General features: G+C 47.9%; 1 protein-coding gene across 1 annotated transcript in view; it reads left to right on the top strand.

The window, feature by feature from the left end:
* Positions 1-3891: 3891 nt before the first annotated feature.
* The window catches only part of WNT3 (Wnt family member 3), a 45811-nt gene continuing 30862 nt past the window's right edge, over positions 3892-18840 (top strand). The window contains exon 1 of the mRNA XM_008495336.2: positions 3892-3972. Within this exon, the coding sequence (XP_008493558.1) occupies positions 3893-3972 (80 nt within the window). The 5' untranslated portion in view covers position 3892. The remainder of the gene's footprint in view (positions 3973-18840) is intronic.

The following is an 18840-nucleotide window of genomic DNA, read 5'->3' as shown; positions in this document are numbered from 1 at the left end:
GTCAGGATGAGAACATAAGCCCAGGATGACCTCCACGGCCCCATCACCCTCCCCAGGTGGCTTGGTTACATCCTGCTGGTCAGATTCTGACAGATAAAGGGAAGGAAAACCCACGAGAAGGGAAAGGGACAAAAGTCAGGTAGCAGAGGGAGGAGGGGAGGATCCTGCAGTGCCTGTGATGTTGGGATAAACCAAAGGATCCCTTCAAGGCACAGGGGTGCCTCTGCTGTACCCAACGTTAGCACAATACAGAAGGAGCTTTGTACCAACATTGTGAAGGCAACAGGACTTCCCTTGAGCAGCCAGACCTCGAGTTCCTCAATTTTTATTTTTTTTTTTTTTCATTTCTGGGCATATTGAAACTGGTCTTTAAGAGTCAGTATTGCCAAACTAGACAGACCAAGGTGATTGAAAAGAGCCACAGTCAATAAAGCTGTCAGTCAGCAGCACAAGGAGGTGCCTATGAGTGGAAGTTTGAATTGCAGTCTTTTGGATAACTGTCACTTGCTCCTAGAAATTACATTTAAAATTAATGTTTGCTGTAGAACTTATAAATATTTGTTCAGGCTAGCATGAAATACCCCCAGGATCATTTTATCCTGTAGGCATCAGATTTTAATTTCACAGCAGAGAAGACTGAAAGTCTGTTCCTTCCACAGACAATGTTGTCTTCATTCCCATGAGACAGGTCACACTCCTGGGTGAGACATTCCTGACATCTCAAGGCTTCAGGGATCTGGGCTGATACAACTGAAGGCACAACTGAAACCTGCTATTGATTTTCTGGTCATTTTCCTACTCAGCTCAATGGAAGAAACTTGGAGCCAATATTGACTCTTACTCAGACATGAACAGGGCTAGAGACAAAAGAAGGACCTTCCACGTGCAGGATCTCACAAGAGGTCCAAGCCAAAGCAGCTGTGGAGGTACCTGAGTCACAGTCTCATCCCACAAGGCAAGAGCACCCAAATTCCTTGTGGTGCTGAGATGAGCAGCCAAAGGGAGCAACAGATGGGAGAAGTTAAAAAGCAACGTGTGAAACATCACCGGGAACCTTCCAGAGTCCCAAAGAGCTTCCTCTTACCTTCAGTCTACCTGGGACCAAACCCTTCCCAACAGGGTCACCTTTCAAAACCTCCCTGTGGCCACAGCAATGTGATGCTGGGCAGGTACCATGGGTCTGGGCTTTGGCATCTCTGCTGCTTTAGTAATGCAAAACTTCAGAGTCCTCTGCACACAAAGTCTCTGGGGCTTGGGGCCCTTTCCCTACTTGGTTGTGTGGAGGAGAAGCACTCTGTAGCTTGTTATTGGTGTGATTTCTAAATCCTCTCATCAAGAAATGGGTAAAGATGATGGTGCATTGTTCCCTATAGTCTATGGGGACAGGAACATTCCAACCCCCCAGACCTTGATGGTGCTCTCCAAAGAGTTGTTCAGTTCATAGTTCAAAGCTTTCCCCAGATGGATTTCTGCAGAGTTGGGGATTTTTCATCATTTTTCCAAGAGATGTCATTCACCTGTGCTATCACCTGAGATCTTGTGCTTGAGTCTCTCATTTTGATGCCTCTTTCACAGTTTGACATTTTAACAACAGAAATGACACTTTCAATCCTTATTCTGTTTGTAAGGATCCAAAACTCCCATCAGTAGAGGTACAAACAATCTAAGGGCTGCTTTTTGCTCATGGGTTCTTTGGTTGCAGTTCCCACACTCCTCATCTTCTACATCCAGTAAGTTAAAAGTCTCTGTGACCATTACCTGATGCTGGAACCAGGGAGGCAGGGACACAGGACCCCCTTCATCCATCCTGATAAACTCACTGTAACCTCCAGAAGAGGTGGGTCACATCTTAAAAGTCTGTTTGGAATAGTTCCTGTTCCACACTAACCCCAAATCAGTTAAGATTTCTTCAGGGCTGTGCCAGTTGGCTGGGTCAGCCCCATGTGAGGGCCCAAGCTTCATAGATAAAAACATTTAAAAAACCCAAAAGAGTTGAAGATGTGAGGAAGATTCCCAGGTGGTGTTTAGTGGAACAGATTAAATCCTCGTGTCTCCAAATGCTCATCTGAAAATCATCACTTTCTGAAACCCAAGTGATTGTGTTCATAGAATGGAGTTGGGCACCAGGCAAGGGATTCCCCAGGACAGAGCCTATGGGATTTGAACCCTTTGGGATTTGAAATCCCACATGAGGAACAAACCACGTTTAGCATCTATGATGCCACAGACAGCTGAAAAACCCATTGAGCTAAGCCAGGAGAATCTTGGCCTCGTTGTCCTTGTGGCAGATGGAGGGAGAGGAGGAGGTGATGTGGATGCAGGAAACCATCATCCCTGTGGGACCAGCTCTGCAGCATCCCTGCCCAAATCACCACCAGCTACAAGAACTGGAAATCAGGAGAGACAGGGACAGGGGGTAGGTGCATCCCAGAAATGAGGAAATAACAAGGGATGTGTTTGTACCCAGAGCCTTCATACCAGGAGAAGGTCTAAAGAGCCATGTGAAGGTCTGGGCTGCCCCTCAGTTACAGCCCTTGCTCTGCATAAATCCATTTGCTGGCTACTCCTGAGGCACCAGGAGGTTATAAACTGGGCAGCTGGGAATGCTCCATGAGCCAAAGCACCTTTCAATGGATTTCTCCCATTTCTTTGTCCCATTCTGTTGAGCCATCCTTTAGATCTGTGACTCTGACCCTGTGCAAGCAGCATCACTGTGCAATAACAAGGATTTTCACAGAAAATCTTTCTTGGCTCTATTTGCAATATGCAAGCACTTCAGAGAACTCATAAGGCTCTTGATGAATTTTTAATTTATTATTTATTATTGGATATTTATTTTAATGAGTGTGTCTTTTTGTTAATATTTTCATCTCTCTGCATCCAGAGATGCTCATCAAAAGAAATCCACTCGTGGGGCATCTTCCCAGCTGCCTGCTCCACCCTTGCCGTGACACAACATCCTCTTCTCCACAGAAATCCAGGCTGCCACTGCTTCCCCCTCCATCCCCTCCACCCACATGCTTCAAAAAACCTGAGCAGAGCAGAATCCATTTCAAATTTACATCCAGCCTGGCCCACGTGGCTCACACTGCGACTTTCAGGGGGTGACTCTGCCTCTTTGGGGCTCCCATTACCTCTGCCTCCTGCAAGGGTTAAGCTTCACCTCCCACTCCACCTAAAGAATGAGTTGCCTACCTCCCCCCCATCATCAGATTAAGGGCGATTGCCCTCACCCTCCATCCTTACCTTGCAAAGTCCTGCAGGGGCTGTGTGCTGTGTGTCCTGGGCTTCTGAGTGAAATTAAAAAAAAAAAAAAAAAAAAAAAAAAAAAAAAAAAAAAAAAAAAAGAAAGAAAAAAGAAAAAAAAAAAAAGCCCCACATTAAAAATTTTGGGAAAAAAAAAACCAACAAACAAAAAACAAACAAAAAGAGAACCAACAACAAACAAACAAAAAGAACCCACCACCAAAAATCTGAGTGGCCCAGTGAAGTCCCTTGCAAAGAGGGTTTGTCTGTGGGAGCGAGGGGTAGGAACAAAGTTGTGGGGTGGAGGGGGAGGAGAGGGTGATTGACAGCCCTGAGCTGAGACTCATCCCTTACCTTGGGCCATGCAGGCTGATTGGCTGCCTGCTGACATCCCCAAGCCCTGCACTTTTTAATAGACGCTTTTGGATGATCTACAGGGAAAAGCCTTGGAGAGGTGTGTTTCTGACAAGCCAGAAAGTCATCCGCACCACAAGGGACTTTGTTTAACTCTTTTTTTTTTTTTTTTTTTTTTCCTCTTTTTTTTTTTTTTTTTTTTTTTCCTGGAAGGAGGGGGATTCTTCATTTTCACACTTAATGTTTTTCTGAAAACTTCACTGGGATTTTCCCCTTGCACCAACCTGGACTAATGGATTACCACCTGCTTGGACTAATTTTATCTTTTCTCTTCAATGGCACAAAGGTCTTAGCTGGTTACCCAATTTGGTGGTAAGATTTCTTCCTCCCCACCCACTCCCCTTCCTTTTTTCTACGATTGATTAATGAATTAATTAATTATTAGCTATGGGATTTTGTGGCTGCGTGTCGCTTCCTTTTCACCCTTCGCCCTGCTGAGCTGCCCACGGTTGCATGTTTGATTCTAAACATAATTTCCTCAGATTTGACCAGTAATTAAGGAAAAGTTTGGGGGTTATTTTTAAAGGACAATGTCTTGGTTTCCCTTTGCACAAATGGAGTCTTCCCCACCACTCTTTAATTTCTCCATTTTCGTCACTGGAGCAGGAGCATTTGTTTTTATGTGAAAGGATGCGGATTTATTTTCCTTGTGCAGAAGGAATTTTCTCTGTTGCACGGCTCTGTAGCAGGTATTTTCCTCCTTTCCATAAAACTGTGATCAATCCTTTAGGAAAAAAAAAAAAAATCATTCTCTTTTCTTTTTGGCTGCTGCAGTTTTTGGACTTCTTTCTCTTCTTTTGTTGTATTCTGTCATGTGAATTTAGTCCGGCAAATAAGCTGAGAACGCAAACAGCACCTCAGAAAATATTTGTCACAAGAATTCTTCAAAGATTGGTTTAGTTCTTTTTATTTATGGAGATGTCACTTGTTTTCTTGCCCCCATAGTTGTTTTTTTTTTTTTTTAAATAATTGGCTGGGTCTTATAATGTGGCTGACAAGTAACGAGTTACTTATTTTGAAAATTAAATATAAGAGTATTTAAATAAATATATTAACAAAATGCAATTGGGAGAACTTCAGAACAAAAAAAAATACAGACCAAAACATTTCAGGTCATTTAACCACAGCAGACAGCGAGTTGCATAACAGAATATTTCAGTTAATTTCTCTCTCAATGGTGATGGATTTCTCACTGGGATCTCGTTAAGTTTCTGTATGTGCCAGGTAGAGGTTGTAAAACCCAAAGATCTGCAGGGCAAAGAGGGAGATGTTGGAATTTGGTGCTACTGAGATTCTTGGGTTATTTTGGCCTTTAGAGAGAAGTATTGTTGTTGGTGGTGTTATTATTATTATTATTGTTATTATTATTGTTATTACTGAATTAGATCCTTTCGGTGCCAACATGGAGATGGCAAGAGGTAGGTGGGAGTGAACTTAGAAACGGGCTGCCATGTCTGGGATTATTTAGGAATCAGAAGGAAAAGCCAAATTTTATTTCCTAATCATCTTCTTACCGTGGACTTTGATAATAAAAATGTGCAGTTCCAGCAGAGAAAGCCAGAGAACACAATGAGAAGTCCACGCTCAGGAAGCCTCTAAAAGCCACGCAGGTTCATGAAATGGCTAAATCACAGCAGGTTTTCCTGAAGAATTAAATTATTTCCTCGCCCTGAGCAGGGCTGCTCAACTTCAGAACCTAAGCCTGGGGCAGGGGAGAGACCTGGAATCTGGGCAGCATCCTCTGATTCCTTACATCCCTTTTCTCCTTCCCCTGGGGACCGGGATATCGGCGCGGGGCTGCCAGGAGGGCTGGAGAGGAGGCCAAAATCTGATGGCTGGAGCTAAAGACAAGAATCTGCACGGGGCAGTGGTACCTTGTGGTGATGTCAGCTCTCCCAGGGCCTTGCCAGCTCCTGACCTGCCTCAGGATTTGGCAGAAATTGGGATTTAATGCCTGAATCAAGGGGGGTTTTGACACTCGGAGCGGGAAATCAAAATCTTGACAAAAAGGTCTGGGTTTTCCCCATGAAATAAAAATGTTCCTGTGAATCAAACATCTCCTCCTGTTTTCAGGAGAAGATGCTGCAGACGAGTGTCCTTGCCTTCCCCAAACCCTCGTAAGTTCACAGAAAATGAACAATACAGAGGATGTGTAAGACAGAAGCACCAGGGGCAGGGCAAGCAGCATCCGTGGGAAGGGAGGGAGCCAAACAAGCTACAGGCAGAATTCCACTCAATAAATCTGCATCTTGCACACCTTTTGGGTGATTCTGGCAATACCAAGGTGCCAGGACATCCCCAGTGTGCTGAAGGGGTGTGAGGGGATTTTTCGTAATGAAAAAAATGAAAAAAAAAAAAAATCAAAAATGGCATGGGGGGGTTTAGAGGTTTCTTGAGCAGAAGGACAGAAATATCTGGGCCAGGGCTCCCTGGCTGCTCGGGCAGACACAATTCCCTCAGAATTCAATTCCTGCCTCAGCTCTGCTGGAAGCTGGGAGTGTCTGCTCTGTGGAGCTGGGGTCTTACACTCGGTGTGCTCCAGCTCCTTGGGACACGAACCCTGTAAAAAAAACATCCTTTTCCTGATCCTCTGAGCCTTGTGCAGGCACACGGAGGGTTTTGGGGGATGAGTCCCACACTCAGGGTTCAGCACCTCAGGATCAGCCCAATTTCAGCCCAGGATCAGCCCAGTCCCCTGCCCTGAGCTCCTGCAGCCCTCCAGGCCAGGCTGGACCAGAGATGCTCAGCACTTCCCCAGCCTCAGCTGAGCCCTTCTCTGCTCTGCTCATCTTGCAGGATCCCAGGGCTGCTGACAGGCAGGGCCTGGCCCTCCTGCTGCAACATTTCTGGGTATTTACTGTGCAGAAAATATTTTGGCAGTAAAATCAAAATAGAGTTTTTCTGCTCTGGGGCATAAATGGGGAAAAAAAAAACGAAAAAAACCACCAAAAAAAACCTGTATTCCTGTAGTGGGGAGGAAGTGTCTGAGTGTGCACAAAGCAAAGAGCAATGAGAGGTGTCTGGGCTCCCAGGAAATGGGTTTAGGGGTGGTTGGAATAATTGGGATGCTCCGTGGTGTGGTCAGAGAGTGGTGGTGAGGATGGCACTGGTAGCACTAGGGTCGGAGGGATAAAAGGAAAAGTGAGGGCTTGCCCTGAGGGGTCAGGGGGGCTGCAGCCCCTCTGGTTGCAGCATCTGCAGGAGGATAAACCCCACAGCAACCCTCAGCTCATTCACCATCCCTTGGAGGGGGGTCCTGACCTTGGTCTCAAAGATGGAACCTCTGGTCCCAGGCAGGGAGGCTGAGACCACCAGCACAGGGATGGGAAGGAAAGGACTCCCAGGTGGAAATGTGGCAGTGAGATGGTGGAGCCACTGGGCTCACAGACAGGGGGGATTTTGTGTCTCAGGCTCTTTGAGTGCAGTTCCCTGACACCTCTCTGAGCATCCAGCATCTCCCCAGGTGACACTTGAGCAAGGTCCAAGGTGGAGCAGATGTGACCTTCAGTGAGCAGGGGTGGCATTCAGCCAGGTTCCAACCCTTCCTCACATGCTTCCATCCCATTACAGCAGTGAAAAGGAACAAATGGGGCACAGATGGGAAAAGGTCATCTAAATGCTGCCTGCAAGAGTGACAAGAGGAGCTGAGGCCAACAAAAGCTTCCTCAGATATGTGTCCAGCTCTTCATCTGTCTGGGTTGCTGCTGCTAAAAGAGAGGTGGAGAAGGAAGAGAGAAAGAGAAAGTGAGGCCATGGAGAGCCAGGGCTGCTCAGGGCTGGCAGCAAAGGCAGCAGGACCCCAGCCCCACAGGCAGCACTTGTGGGTCAGACACTTGGTGTGACCCTGGGGGAGGGACAGGAGGGGGATTTCATGAGCCTGATGGTCCTTTCTAGTTTGGTGTATTCAGTGGTTCTGTGATTTTATGATTCTATGCCAACAGACCTTTCAGGTGCCAGGAGAAGGGATGGTGGTGACATCAATCACCCCACAGTCACATTTTTAAGCCCAAATCCCCTAATGGCAGTGTGGAAGGTACACTGGGGTATGAAAAACTTGGTCAATGCAGCCTAATGCCAGACTGAGGGATGGGATCAGAGCCTTCTGGAAATCTCCTGAGGGAACTGAGATGTAAATCTTGCCCATGGCCAACAGAGATATTGTGATACAGGAGACAACCAGGAACTGCTCCCAGGATGCTAATCCATGTGTGGGGAGTAAAGAAGAAAATCAGGGAGACAACTCCACCCATGGACTGAGCAAAGACACCAAATGCTGCTGTCCTCTGGCATCCACAGCATTCACCAAGGAGTGTGGAAAACCTCTGGTGTCACTGGCCTGGAGAGAGGATCCAGATTCAGTCACTGGTGTAAAGAGGGAGTGAAAGATTCAGCCCCACTCCTCTCAGCATCACCAGATCACTGCCCATAAATGTGACTCTCACCAAGAGCAGCTTCTCACCCAACATTTGTTGCCCACTTAGCAGATGAGGTGACAACCAGAAGGATGCCTTTTTCCACTGTGAATTATTAAAATCCATTTCTGTCCCTCAGAAGTGTTTGTCAGGGGAGGCTGGAGGCTTTGGCTGAGCATCCGAGTGGCCTTGGGCCCCAAGGAGGAGGCAGGTAGAGACTTAAAAACATGTTCTCATTGGCCTCATGGTGGCTTCCTCATTAGGAACAAACCTGTATCTGAAAACCTTTTGCAGGGAGATGCAGTCTGAGGTGACTTGTCCCTTGTCTTCTTCAGCTTGCAGGGTCTCACCTTGCTGGAATGAATGGGAGATGTCATTCTCTCAGCATTTTCTTTTCATCCTCTGAAGGTTGAAAGCTCATATTCTTATATTTGAAACTCTTATTCTGTAGCCTTTTATTTTGTTGTTGTTTTCTAAGCATTTATTCAAAAAGCTTTGTTAAAGGTTTATTTAAATGGAATCAAATGGCAGGGCAGGGCCAGAGGAGGGGAGTGGATTTCCTGATGCAAATCCAGCTGCTGTGGCACTACAAAGGAAGGAGGAAAAAATCCATGTATCATCTTCCTGCAGCTTACAGTGCCACCAGTTCTGGGGAAAAATGACTAAGATGATGATGGAGGCTGCCAGGGACAGAGCTGATGGCACTCAGTGTGCAAAGCCAGAGGTGCTGCCAGGCACACGAAGCCAAAGCAGCTCCTAAGCTGGCACAGAAAGCTCTTAACTGGAAGAGCTGACACATAAACCACAGCTCAGCTGCTGCTGGGGCTGCTGGGGGGGGAACACAACTTGGGGGGTCACACCCCAGGTTCTGCCCCTGGATGTGTCAAAGCTTTGTCTGGCAGAGCTGCCTGGGAACTGCAGGAGGTGATGGGGTGATGCTCATGGCACCAGATGTCAATAAGTAAACAGCCACAAGGGTCAGGTCCTTGTGATTTTAAAGGTTTCCTTCAGCATCTTCTGTAGCCAGGCATGGGAATTGGGGTCACCAGCTGGCTGGAGGGGAGGGTGAGTCCAGCCATGAGAGCCAGAGCTTGTCCAGGTGGGACTGAGATTCAGAGAAACATAAAATGTTGGAAAAGAGCACTAAGGCCAATCAAGTCCAACCATCAACCCAACACCACTAAACCGTGCCCTGAAGAGCCACATCCATGTGGTTTCTGGACACCTCCAGGTCACTGTCCTGGGCAGCCTGGTCCAGAGTCCTGGGCAGCATTTCCAGCCCTAAATATTGCCAGGTGAAGGCTTCTGAGATTGCACAGGCTTGAGAACCCTGACCCATGCCAGAACTTGGCAAAGCGTTTGCATGGCCAGACAGCATCTCCTGGTGGTTTTCCCTCTCCCTGCCTGGCAGGGAGCAGTGCAGGGGAGTCCTGAGCTCAGGAACAGCTTCAAAATACTGCTGGGACACAACAGGAAAGAGCAGTAAGAAATGTATGGATTTCCACAAATGTCAGGAAGTCTCATTCCCACAAAAACGACCCCCTCATGCCTCTTGGAGTGTCCAGGGATCCACAGGTCTTGCAGGGTCAGCACAAGCCTGAAGCCAGAGGTACAGGGGGTGAAGGGCTCTGAAGCCAGAAATCAATTACCAGCCTAGAAACCAAATTCATAAGTGAATTTAAGTGATCACACAGAGGTTCTGAGAAGGCAGTTTGACTGAAAATCAACTTCTTTTCACTTGAAAACAGGGGAGTGTTGATCTTGGAGCAGAGGAGGCTGAGGGGAGACCTTGTGGCTCTCTGCAACCCCCTGAGAGGAGGTTGGAGCCAGGGGGGGTCGGGCTCTGCTCCCAAGGAACAAGGGATGGGACAAGAGGAACTTTTGGCACAACTCAAGTTGTGCCAGGGGAGGTTTAGGTTGGAGCTTGGGGACAATTTCTCCCTGGAAAGGGTTGTCAGGGCCTGGCCCAGGCTGCCCAGGGCAGGGCTGGAGTCCCCATCATCCCTGGAGGGGTTTCAGAGCCTGGAGATGTGGGGATGAGGGACATGGGGCAGGGGTGGCCTGGGCAGGGATGGGATTGGACTCCATGATCCTAAAGGTCATTTCCAATAAAAACATTTCTCTGATTCTGTGAATCCTTCATTAGATGTAGCACTGGACAAACTGCAACACATCCAATGGAAATTCAGGAGGTGCTTCTGGCCACCTGGTACCCTTAGCTCAGAGCTGGCCAGGGATGTTGGGGATGTTGGAGGCCACCAATTGGTGAACTGGTGGAAGAGAGCAGCAATGGAGAGGGAAGGCAGCTTTCAGCCAAGGTTTTAAAAAAATGGAACCTGTAGTGACTGCCAGAGCAGAGATGGGGTGGGACTGCAGGTCCATGGGTGAGGGCTTCTCATGGATGTTCCTGATTGTCTTCAGTCCCCACATTCTCCTTACCTGATATCTCAGGGCATTGTATTTTGTAAAAAAAAAAAAATCTTCCCACTGGGTGTTGGGTATTACATGGAGGGAACAGCCCAGGGAACATGGTCAGCCCCGGGTTAGACTGGAAATCTGATGTCCTGTGTAATGATTGAGCAGAGTGGTGCCTGGGCTGGGTGGGCAGCAGCAGGGACTGCACTGCCCCTGGAACCAAGAGCCCCAGGGAGATATTGGATGGGATGGAGCTGAGAGGTGGAAGGTTCTGAACCAAGTGTGTGCAGACTGTGGGATCCCAGAGCAGATCAGGAGCCAGAATGTGGTTGTTCAGGCTGGGGAAGAGAAGGGAGCAATGGGGAGACCTTAGAGCACCTTCCAGTGCCTGAAGGGGCTCCAGGAAAGCTGGGGAGGGACTTGGGACAAGGGCCTGGAGGGATGGGACCCTGCGAGGGGGAAGGGTTTGCAGCTGGGAGAGGGGAGATGGAGAGGAGATCTTGGGCAGGGAGGGAGGGAGGGAGAAATTGTTTGGGGTGAGGGTGCTGAGCCCCTGGGTGCCCAGGTTGCCCCCAGAAGCTGTGGCTGCCCCATCCCTGGCAGTGTTGAAGGTTGGATGGGGCTTGGAGCCCCCTGGGCTGGTGGGAGGTGTCCCTGCCCATGGCAGGGGTGGCACTGGGGGGGCTTTAAGGTCCCCTCCCACCCAAACCAGTCTGAGATTCCATGATATGACTACATGTGCACCTCAAACAAAATAAATGTGATGCTGGGAGGAGAAGTGTGGGCAGCACATTGAGGGGAGCTGTCAGACTCTGTTTGGTCCCCTCTCTGCTCAGTTTGAGAAGGATGTAGAGAAACTGGAGTGTCCTGTGGGTGCTTCCAACATGGTAAGGGTCCTGGAAGACCTGGCTAACCCAGACCGAGGGGATCTGGGCTCCTTTAGAGGAGACTCAGCTGCCTCTGGCTTCCTGAATGGCTCTCAGGAGTCTGCTGGATCCTCTCCCTGTGGTGCCAGACAATAAACAAAGGGTGGGTGCTACAGACTGGGACTTCCAAACCTTATGGCTGCTGGGGGACACAGACCCTCCTTGCTGAAGGGGGTGGTGATGCCCTGAGCCAGATGCCCATACAGGTGAGGAGCCCTCCTTGGACATTTCCAGGACTCACCTGCACAAAGTTCTGTCCTACCCTGGGCAGGGGCTTGGAGCAGAGAGAGGGATCCTCTCAGGGTTCATTTCTGTGGCTGTAACAGAGACTTTGCTGAAGCCAACAGCACAGCTCCAAAAGCTGCAAAGTGTGGGGCAGGTCCTGGGTTACCCAGTCCCCAGGGAATGTCCAACCCTTCCCCAGCAACCTGAGCCTGCCCAAGCAGCTCTCACCCAGCTGACAGCTCAAGGTTTATGGCAATGTACAGCCCAACAAACACCTGATGGTCACCCTGTCCCCCCTGCCATGTGTGACGTGATGTGTGACACTGCCACTCCAGCGAGGCCATGATGGGGCTTCAGCTGATGCCTCCACACTGCATCTGCCTTGGCTCTGTTGTCTTCAGCTCCTGCTCTCACCCCCTGCTCTGCTGAGCTGTGAGCCACAGAATCACTGTAATTCTGTCATTCTGTCATTCAGTGCCCTGCTGGGGGTGTGAGCCACGGGGAGATGCATTAAAAACTCTCCAGCCCTTTCTCCCACCCTGTAGGGCACCTGGGCAGCTGGAACTCTCTGAGGGCATGAATCTAAGGTCACTTAATAATTTCTGACTTTTAATCTACACTTTCACAATCTAGCTGATGCTCTGAAGGCACTTGGGGAGGCCCAAGGACACTGCCCACATACTCACCAGGGCTGGTAACCAGGAGGTAGAAAGTTATCTTCCACCTGACAGAGGTGACAGTGATGCTCATCAGGCCTTTCAAATTGTTTAACGCTGGGCTGACAATTAAATGAGTGACAGATGCTCCCTATTAACCCAAATAATGCTGATGTCACCACCAAGGCTGCAAGGCAGCCCTGGAAAAGCCCCAGGATGGGTTCCTGGAGTCAGTGGCAGACAGGATCTGGATGCAGAAACACACAGACTCAGGAGGGCATAGATGAGGATCAGAGGCAGAAAAACTCACAGAATCACCCCAGAATGCTGTCCATGGGTGAAGTTCTTCTCCTCATGATCCCTCAAGTTTATACTGAGTATGGCATGTATGGGATGGAATTCACCATTTGGTCAATTTTGGTCATTTGTCTTCTCTCCTACTCCCTAAAGCAGGGTTGCAGGTCTGACCCCTTTACTCCCTGTCTCCTTTTGGAGCCCAGAAGTGAGCAGTGCCCTTGGCTCTGCAGTAACTATAAACACAGAGTGGTATCCACCCCAGGAGCAAGCAGTGACTGAGAAAATTGCTGTTAATTACAGCAAGTGCAGCTACTTAGAAGAGACTTAGCTGAAGGTTGGATTACAAGACAGAAAAGTGGTTCTATTGTGACTCAAACAAGGATAAACCTAAAACTAGTGGCTGGATTTTGTATGGAAAAGCAAGGGAGTATCCTAGTAGCCAATTCTAAGGAACTAAAAATCAACCCTTAAATATGAGATAATAATGCTTAAAATATTGTGTTGTGTGTTGAAAACATGCATATACCATGTCCTGTACGTTTGGCTTTCTCTGTCATGTATTCAACTGAAAAACATCATCATCTGATGTGTGCTACAAATCCCAGTTGTGAGGCTCACCAGGAGATCAACCATCTGGAAATCCTGGGGCACAGAAGTGATGGGACCTCAATGTGAGAAGTGCAGCATCCCTCTTATATTATGAGATCCAAGCTGCCCAAATCAATGAAAACTTATAGAATTCCCAGTCAGCTGGGTGAGCAGTGGTGTTTGTCTGGATGTGTCTCACTGCTACCACCCCCTTGTGCCTTGCAGATCCAATTTGCATGAGTTGTGTTGAGCCCAAGCAGTATCTATGGTAATTTGGCTCAACTTGAGCCTGTTTGGAAGCTTTTGCCAGGCCTGAGTGAAGCATCCTGGGCATGTCTGGTGGGAGTCAGCAGCTTCCAGGGAGCAGTCTTCCTGCTGACCAGTGTTGGGCTGGTTGGAACATGTGACAGCATATCAAATATGGAATATTCTGGAGCACTGAATGGAAAGAATTCTGTATCCAGAGTCCAGCTATTCAGAAATGTGGACACACCCAAAATCCCTGGTGAAAGTCGAGGCCTTTGTGCATCTCCTGAGCAGCTATTGCCATTCTTACAGCATTATGAAGCTCACACCAAAGGCTTTTCAAAACCAGATTCACGGATTTTGTCTGTGTCCATATGGATAGGATCACCTCATAGGAGACATGGTTAAACCTGGAAATAAAAACCCCAGGGAGGCATTCCTGCTTTATTTAAGCAAACTCTTACACTCAGTTTCACAAAGGCAAGGGCTCTAAATTGAGCTTGTAATGCAAATTGTGCCCAACAGCTCTACAAGGCTATAAGGTACTGCTCAAAATAATAAACTGTGGCAAGAGAATTACAGTGGGATTCCCCTCCCAGGAATGTTGGATCCTTCTGTGCACAAATCACTAAGGCACAGACTAATGGGAAGACACTGCCTCCAGAAGGTCTGTCTTAGGTCTGATCTTGGAAAGGATGAAATCACCTTAAATTTCCTCTATTGGTACCAGAGCCACCCAATGGCTGCAGATCAGAATCCTATTTTCCATTGGGTGTTGTTTTCATGAGGCAAATCTGGTGTTCCCCAGCTCCTACAGATATCCATAATCTCATTCTTCAGTTCCCAACACCCCTCAGAGAATCAACCAGTGATTTCTTAAAGGATCTGAAATGGGAGGGATTTGTAGGCAGCTCCTCTCTATAATTTCCAGACCCCATAATCAGCCAGGGCACAGACAGCTCATGTTCAATCCCATCCCTCTCTGGGCAGATCCAACCTCATTTTGCTGACCTGGTCTGAGGTTCATTTTGTACCTACCAATGGAACTGGTTTAATGTTACTCCTGTTTGGAGATAATTCTGTAGTGAGTGAATGTAATGAGAAGTTTCAGATATGGAGGGCATCAGGCAGTAATATTTAAGGTTTTTTAGTGGGAATTCCAGAGCAAAGGCCACACCATGAGTGTGACATGGTGACAACCAGAGCCTAGGACCAACCATGGGGACCCATGGGGAAGAAGCTGGGAAACGCTGGGTTGTGATTAACACTTGGAGATGTTTTAACTCAGTCCCTACATTGACTGCATGGGAATTTACAGCTTTTCTTATGATATTTCCTGGACATAAAACTTAGGACAGGGCACATCTGGATTGTCCCCACCTCTTCCAGCCCAGGAGCACCATGGTTCTTACCATTTACCCAGACTCGGAGTGTAGCCAGAACTCCTTAAATATTCTAAACTGACCCCAAAACAGAGGGTATTTGCAAACCTCTGGGTAAGAGAGAAGTCCTTCAGAAACACCTCTTTTCTCCCTTGTAAAACACATTACCCTGGCTGGAAGACTCCTGTTTCCACACCACCCATCCATCCAGCACAGGTAGGAACAGAGAGGCTCCTGCTGCTGCAGCTTAGTCACGAAAACCTCCACCCTGACCTAAGGAGGAATGTGAGCCATCCCTGGCTTCTGGTGCTTGAAAAATGGAATATTTACCCTGTAACAACAAAAACATTCATCACCAGGACTGTTAGTGAAGTTGCTTTGCCACCTTTGGAAACACAGGACAACTGCTCCTTGATAAGCATATTTGTTGTGATAAAGAAGCCAAACTTCTTAATTCCATTTCTTAGGGTAGGTTTCCTGATCTGCTAATTTACCTTTTTCACACTTCTCTGAGCATGTCTGGTTTTAATTAATCTTACAAATCTAATCAGGTCTAACTGGCATCTTTCCAGTGCTTGCAACTTTCATTTTTGAATGAGAAGCAGTTTCCCTGAGCCACTCCAGCATTGCTCAGACACTGGAGATCTTCCTGCACCTTTTCAACAAACAGACCCATGAGCTCAAAACAGGAGGGATTTATGGGATGTGATTTTGTTCTTTCCATGTCTCACAGACATCAGTTTTCCTGCAGTTACCTTCTAGTAGTAGCATAGTATTATAAATAGGAGATTTTAGCAGGGCATGTCCTGATAGGAATGGGATGAGAGCTTTCAACTGGGAAAGGGGAGATGGAGAGGAGATGGGAGGGAGAAATTGTTTGGGGTGAGGGTGCTGAGCCCCTGGGTGCCCAGGTTGCCCCCAGAAGCTGTGGCTGCCCCATCCCTGGCAGTGTTGAAGGTTGGATGGGGCTTGGAGCCCCCTGGGCTGGTGGGAGGTGTCCCTGCCCATGGCAGGGGTGGCACTGGGGGGCCAGTCCAGGATTCAATTATTTTTAGTGATCCTTGAAATCTGTCACAGGAGCTTCCACTGCTCTAGTGGCATCCACTAAAGTGCCTCTCCATCCCTTGCTCCTCTCCTGCCACTGGAGGAATCCCCAGTGCAGGTACCTTCCCCACCTTAGGGTTTTTTTCCTGGCAATGGTGCAGCCATAGGGCAGTTTTGCTTTGCAGAGCTCTAAAATGAGACCAGTGTTTGTTCTGCTCCTTGGGCCAGGTCTCAGCTGAAGTCTCTGCAGTCCATCAGGTGATTCCCATCAGCTGCAGGCACAGCCCAGCTGGGTCCAGAGTTGTCTGCAAACTCCTCACTGGGGATCCTGTGTCAGCTTCCAGCCCAGGTTCCAGCCCATGGCAGATACCTCGTGCCTCAGCCATGGAATTCCCTCATCATTGATCAGTTTTCCACCTGATTTCCTCACATGTGCTTCCCATGGTTGCTGATGCCTTTAGTAGCAATGTTTTTCTTCCGGTGCAAAAGATTTTCATTTGTGCTTTTAGAAGTCTGATTATTCCCTTGCATGTGCTCTGAATTCACTATCTTTGGTAACAACTGAATCACCTTTAGTGATTTTTTAATGAAATCCATCTGATTTCTGTCTGACAAGCAGTTTATGTAGTACTCTGAGTTGTGGTTATGGCTATATTTTCACTCTTCATTACAGTTTGCTCATTTTCCCTGCGAATTTCCTCAAAATTAGATCTCCAGAAACACAGATCTCCTTGGTGGGTTCTGGGGTGCCAGGTCTGTTGCTCCTGCCTGGTGTAGAGAGAAAGGTGGAAGAGTCAGGGAGCTGAGAGGAGCCCTTATGGAAAGGATCCTTTGCCTCAGTCCAGGTGGTGCAATGGTCAAGGCTGTAGTTTTGGAGACTTAATTTCTACTGAAACCCTTGAAGGTTTCTCAGCCCTCATCTGCTGGGGTCACATGTGCAGAATTCAGTCTGAGCATGAGCAAAGGTCTCATTTCTTGGGGTAAAACTTATTCAGCCTTTGGTGAGATAAATGCCCAAGGACAATGCGAGGAGCCTTGGGACAGCCAGACCCAGACTGATGACTGTCACAGAACCATTCCAGATCATGGTGTTTGGAAAGTGCAGCCTTCTTTACCCCAAGGACACAGACGAGTCCTCCCAGGTGTTCAGAAGTGATGCTGCTCCAATTATCTCAGCTGTTTGCTTGGCGTGGTGCTGCCTCCCATCCTCTCTCCAGCTCTGAGATCACTATGGGATTCCCCTCCCAGGAATGTTGGGACTCCCCTGCATTGCCATGGCTGCTCCTGACCAGTGCCACCCAGGCTCACAGGATGGGGTCACAGTCAGAACAAAATGATCACTGCAGCCCCCACACTCTTAATGTTCTGAGTTTTGAGCCTTTGGTTTCCAGCCCTGCCTGAGTTTTAGATTTTTCTCTCCTGCTCCCCTCAGCCCAGCACCCTGCAACTCAGCACCCCCAAAGCTGGACTGGGAAGCAGGGCTGGGGGCAGCAGCTGAGGGATGTCCAGGGATTCAGTTCTGGGGAGAAAACGCTTGATTTCCACTTTGAGCCTTCAGCCCCTGGACATGAGGCTCTGGTGGCTCTGCTTGACTCTGATGCCTGGGTGGAAATCACAAAAGAAGCTGGAAAAGCAGCTTTGATGTGGTTTGGAATATTGTGAATTCAGAGTAACCTGTGAGAAGTTAACAACTGGGAGCAAAAGAAATCTCCCTGGAGTAGTGGAATGAGTTATGTTACAGAACATTTCTGTAGGAAAGGGTGTAGGTGTTCAAACCACATTGACTTCGGGGTTTGTGTTTTTAGCCTTTATTTTGTGAGTCATATGATGCTCCAGGGCAGCACTAATGGATTTCCAGCACTAAGTCACAGCCCAGTTCTGCCTGGCCTTACACCTTACACCACCTCACAGAGGGTGTTAGGATGAACTGAGTTTCCTCATTTAAGCTCAATATAGCTGGTACTGACCAGCAAATAGTGTGACAGCCCCAGCTGTTAAAAACATTTCTGGGCAAATTTTCTGGGCAATAATCAAAACTTTAGGAACAGATTAATTTTCAGAATAATTCTTCTCTAATCCTTACCACATCTCTTGAAGGAAAGGTTCTTCCACATGACTTCATATCAGAGTACTTGTTAAAAATATGGAAAAGGTAATTTCTAGTTTCATAAGGAGTTGGCAGTAGAATTCTGCAAGGAGAGATTCTTGAAGAGGGTTGCAGAGGTGGAGCAGTGATGTGATGAAGTTTCCAGATACAACTCATTGCTCAGGAAGGTCCAAAGCACAGAAAACAGGAATGGGTGTCAGTCAATGGGCAGTGAAAAAACAGATTAATTGCAAATAACTGTCAGGTAGTGCAGCCTTGGGAAATGACACCAAATCTGCACAACAGCACAGGTTGAACTATTCCAACCACCCTGGAAACAGAAGTTACTCTAAGGGGTGTTTGCAGCTGGCAGTGAAGTGCTCAGAAATCAGCAGGTGGAACTGTACAACAGCCACGAGCTTTGCACCTTCCTGCTCTCTCCCTTGCCCAGATTTCTGGGACCAGACAAGGTCAGCTGTTAGAAGCCACTGCTGGGTTTGTTGTCAAAACAGAAAACAGCAGTGTGTCACTACTTCAATCATTATTTATTTTGATTTGTTTGCAACCTGATCATTGCATTTCCCCAAGCTGTTACATCAAGAGGTAAAAGCACTCAGGCAATCAGCAGCAGCAGGGAACTGGAAGGTCTGAAATTTCTGGATGGGGAGGTGTCAGGGTTTAACACTGGACAGGAGGCAATATTTAGATTTGTGATGAGTGAACACAACACAGATCTTGCAGATGCAGAATGATGCCAGGAGTGTGCCCAGGAAAAGCTGTTTGTTTCTCAGGGTGGAAGAACCAAATCCTGCAGTGGGATAACCCAGGGAGGCAGCTGAGCATCACAGAGCTGCTCAGGCCCTGCCAGAGGGATGGGAGAGAATCAGAAAGGTCAAAGCACAA

Source organism: Calypte anna, chromosome 27, assembly GCF_003957555.1.
Source record: "Calypte anna isolate BGI_N300 chromosome 27, bCalAnn1_v1.p, whole genome shotgun sequence".
Classification (NCBI taxonomy): domain Eukaryota; kingdom Metazoa; phylum Chordata; class Aves; order Apodiformes; family Trochilidae; genus Calypte; species Calypte anna.
The sequence above is the reverse complement of the archived record's forward strand: the minus strand, read 5'-3'. Positions and strand labels throughout refer to the sequence as shown.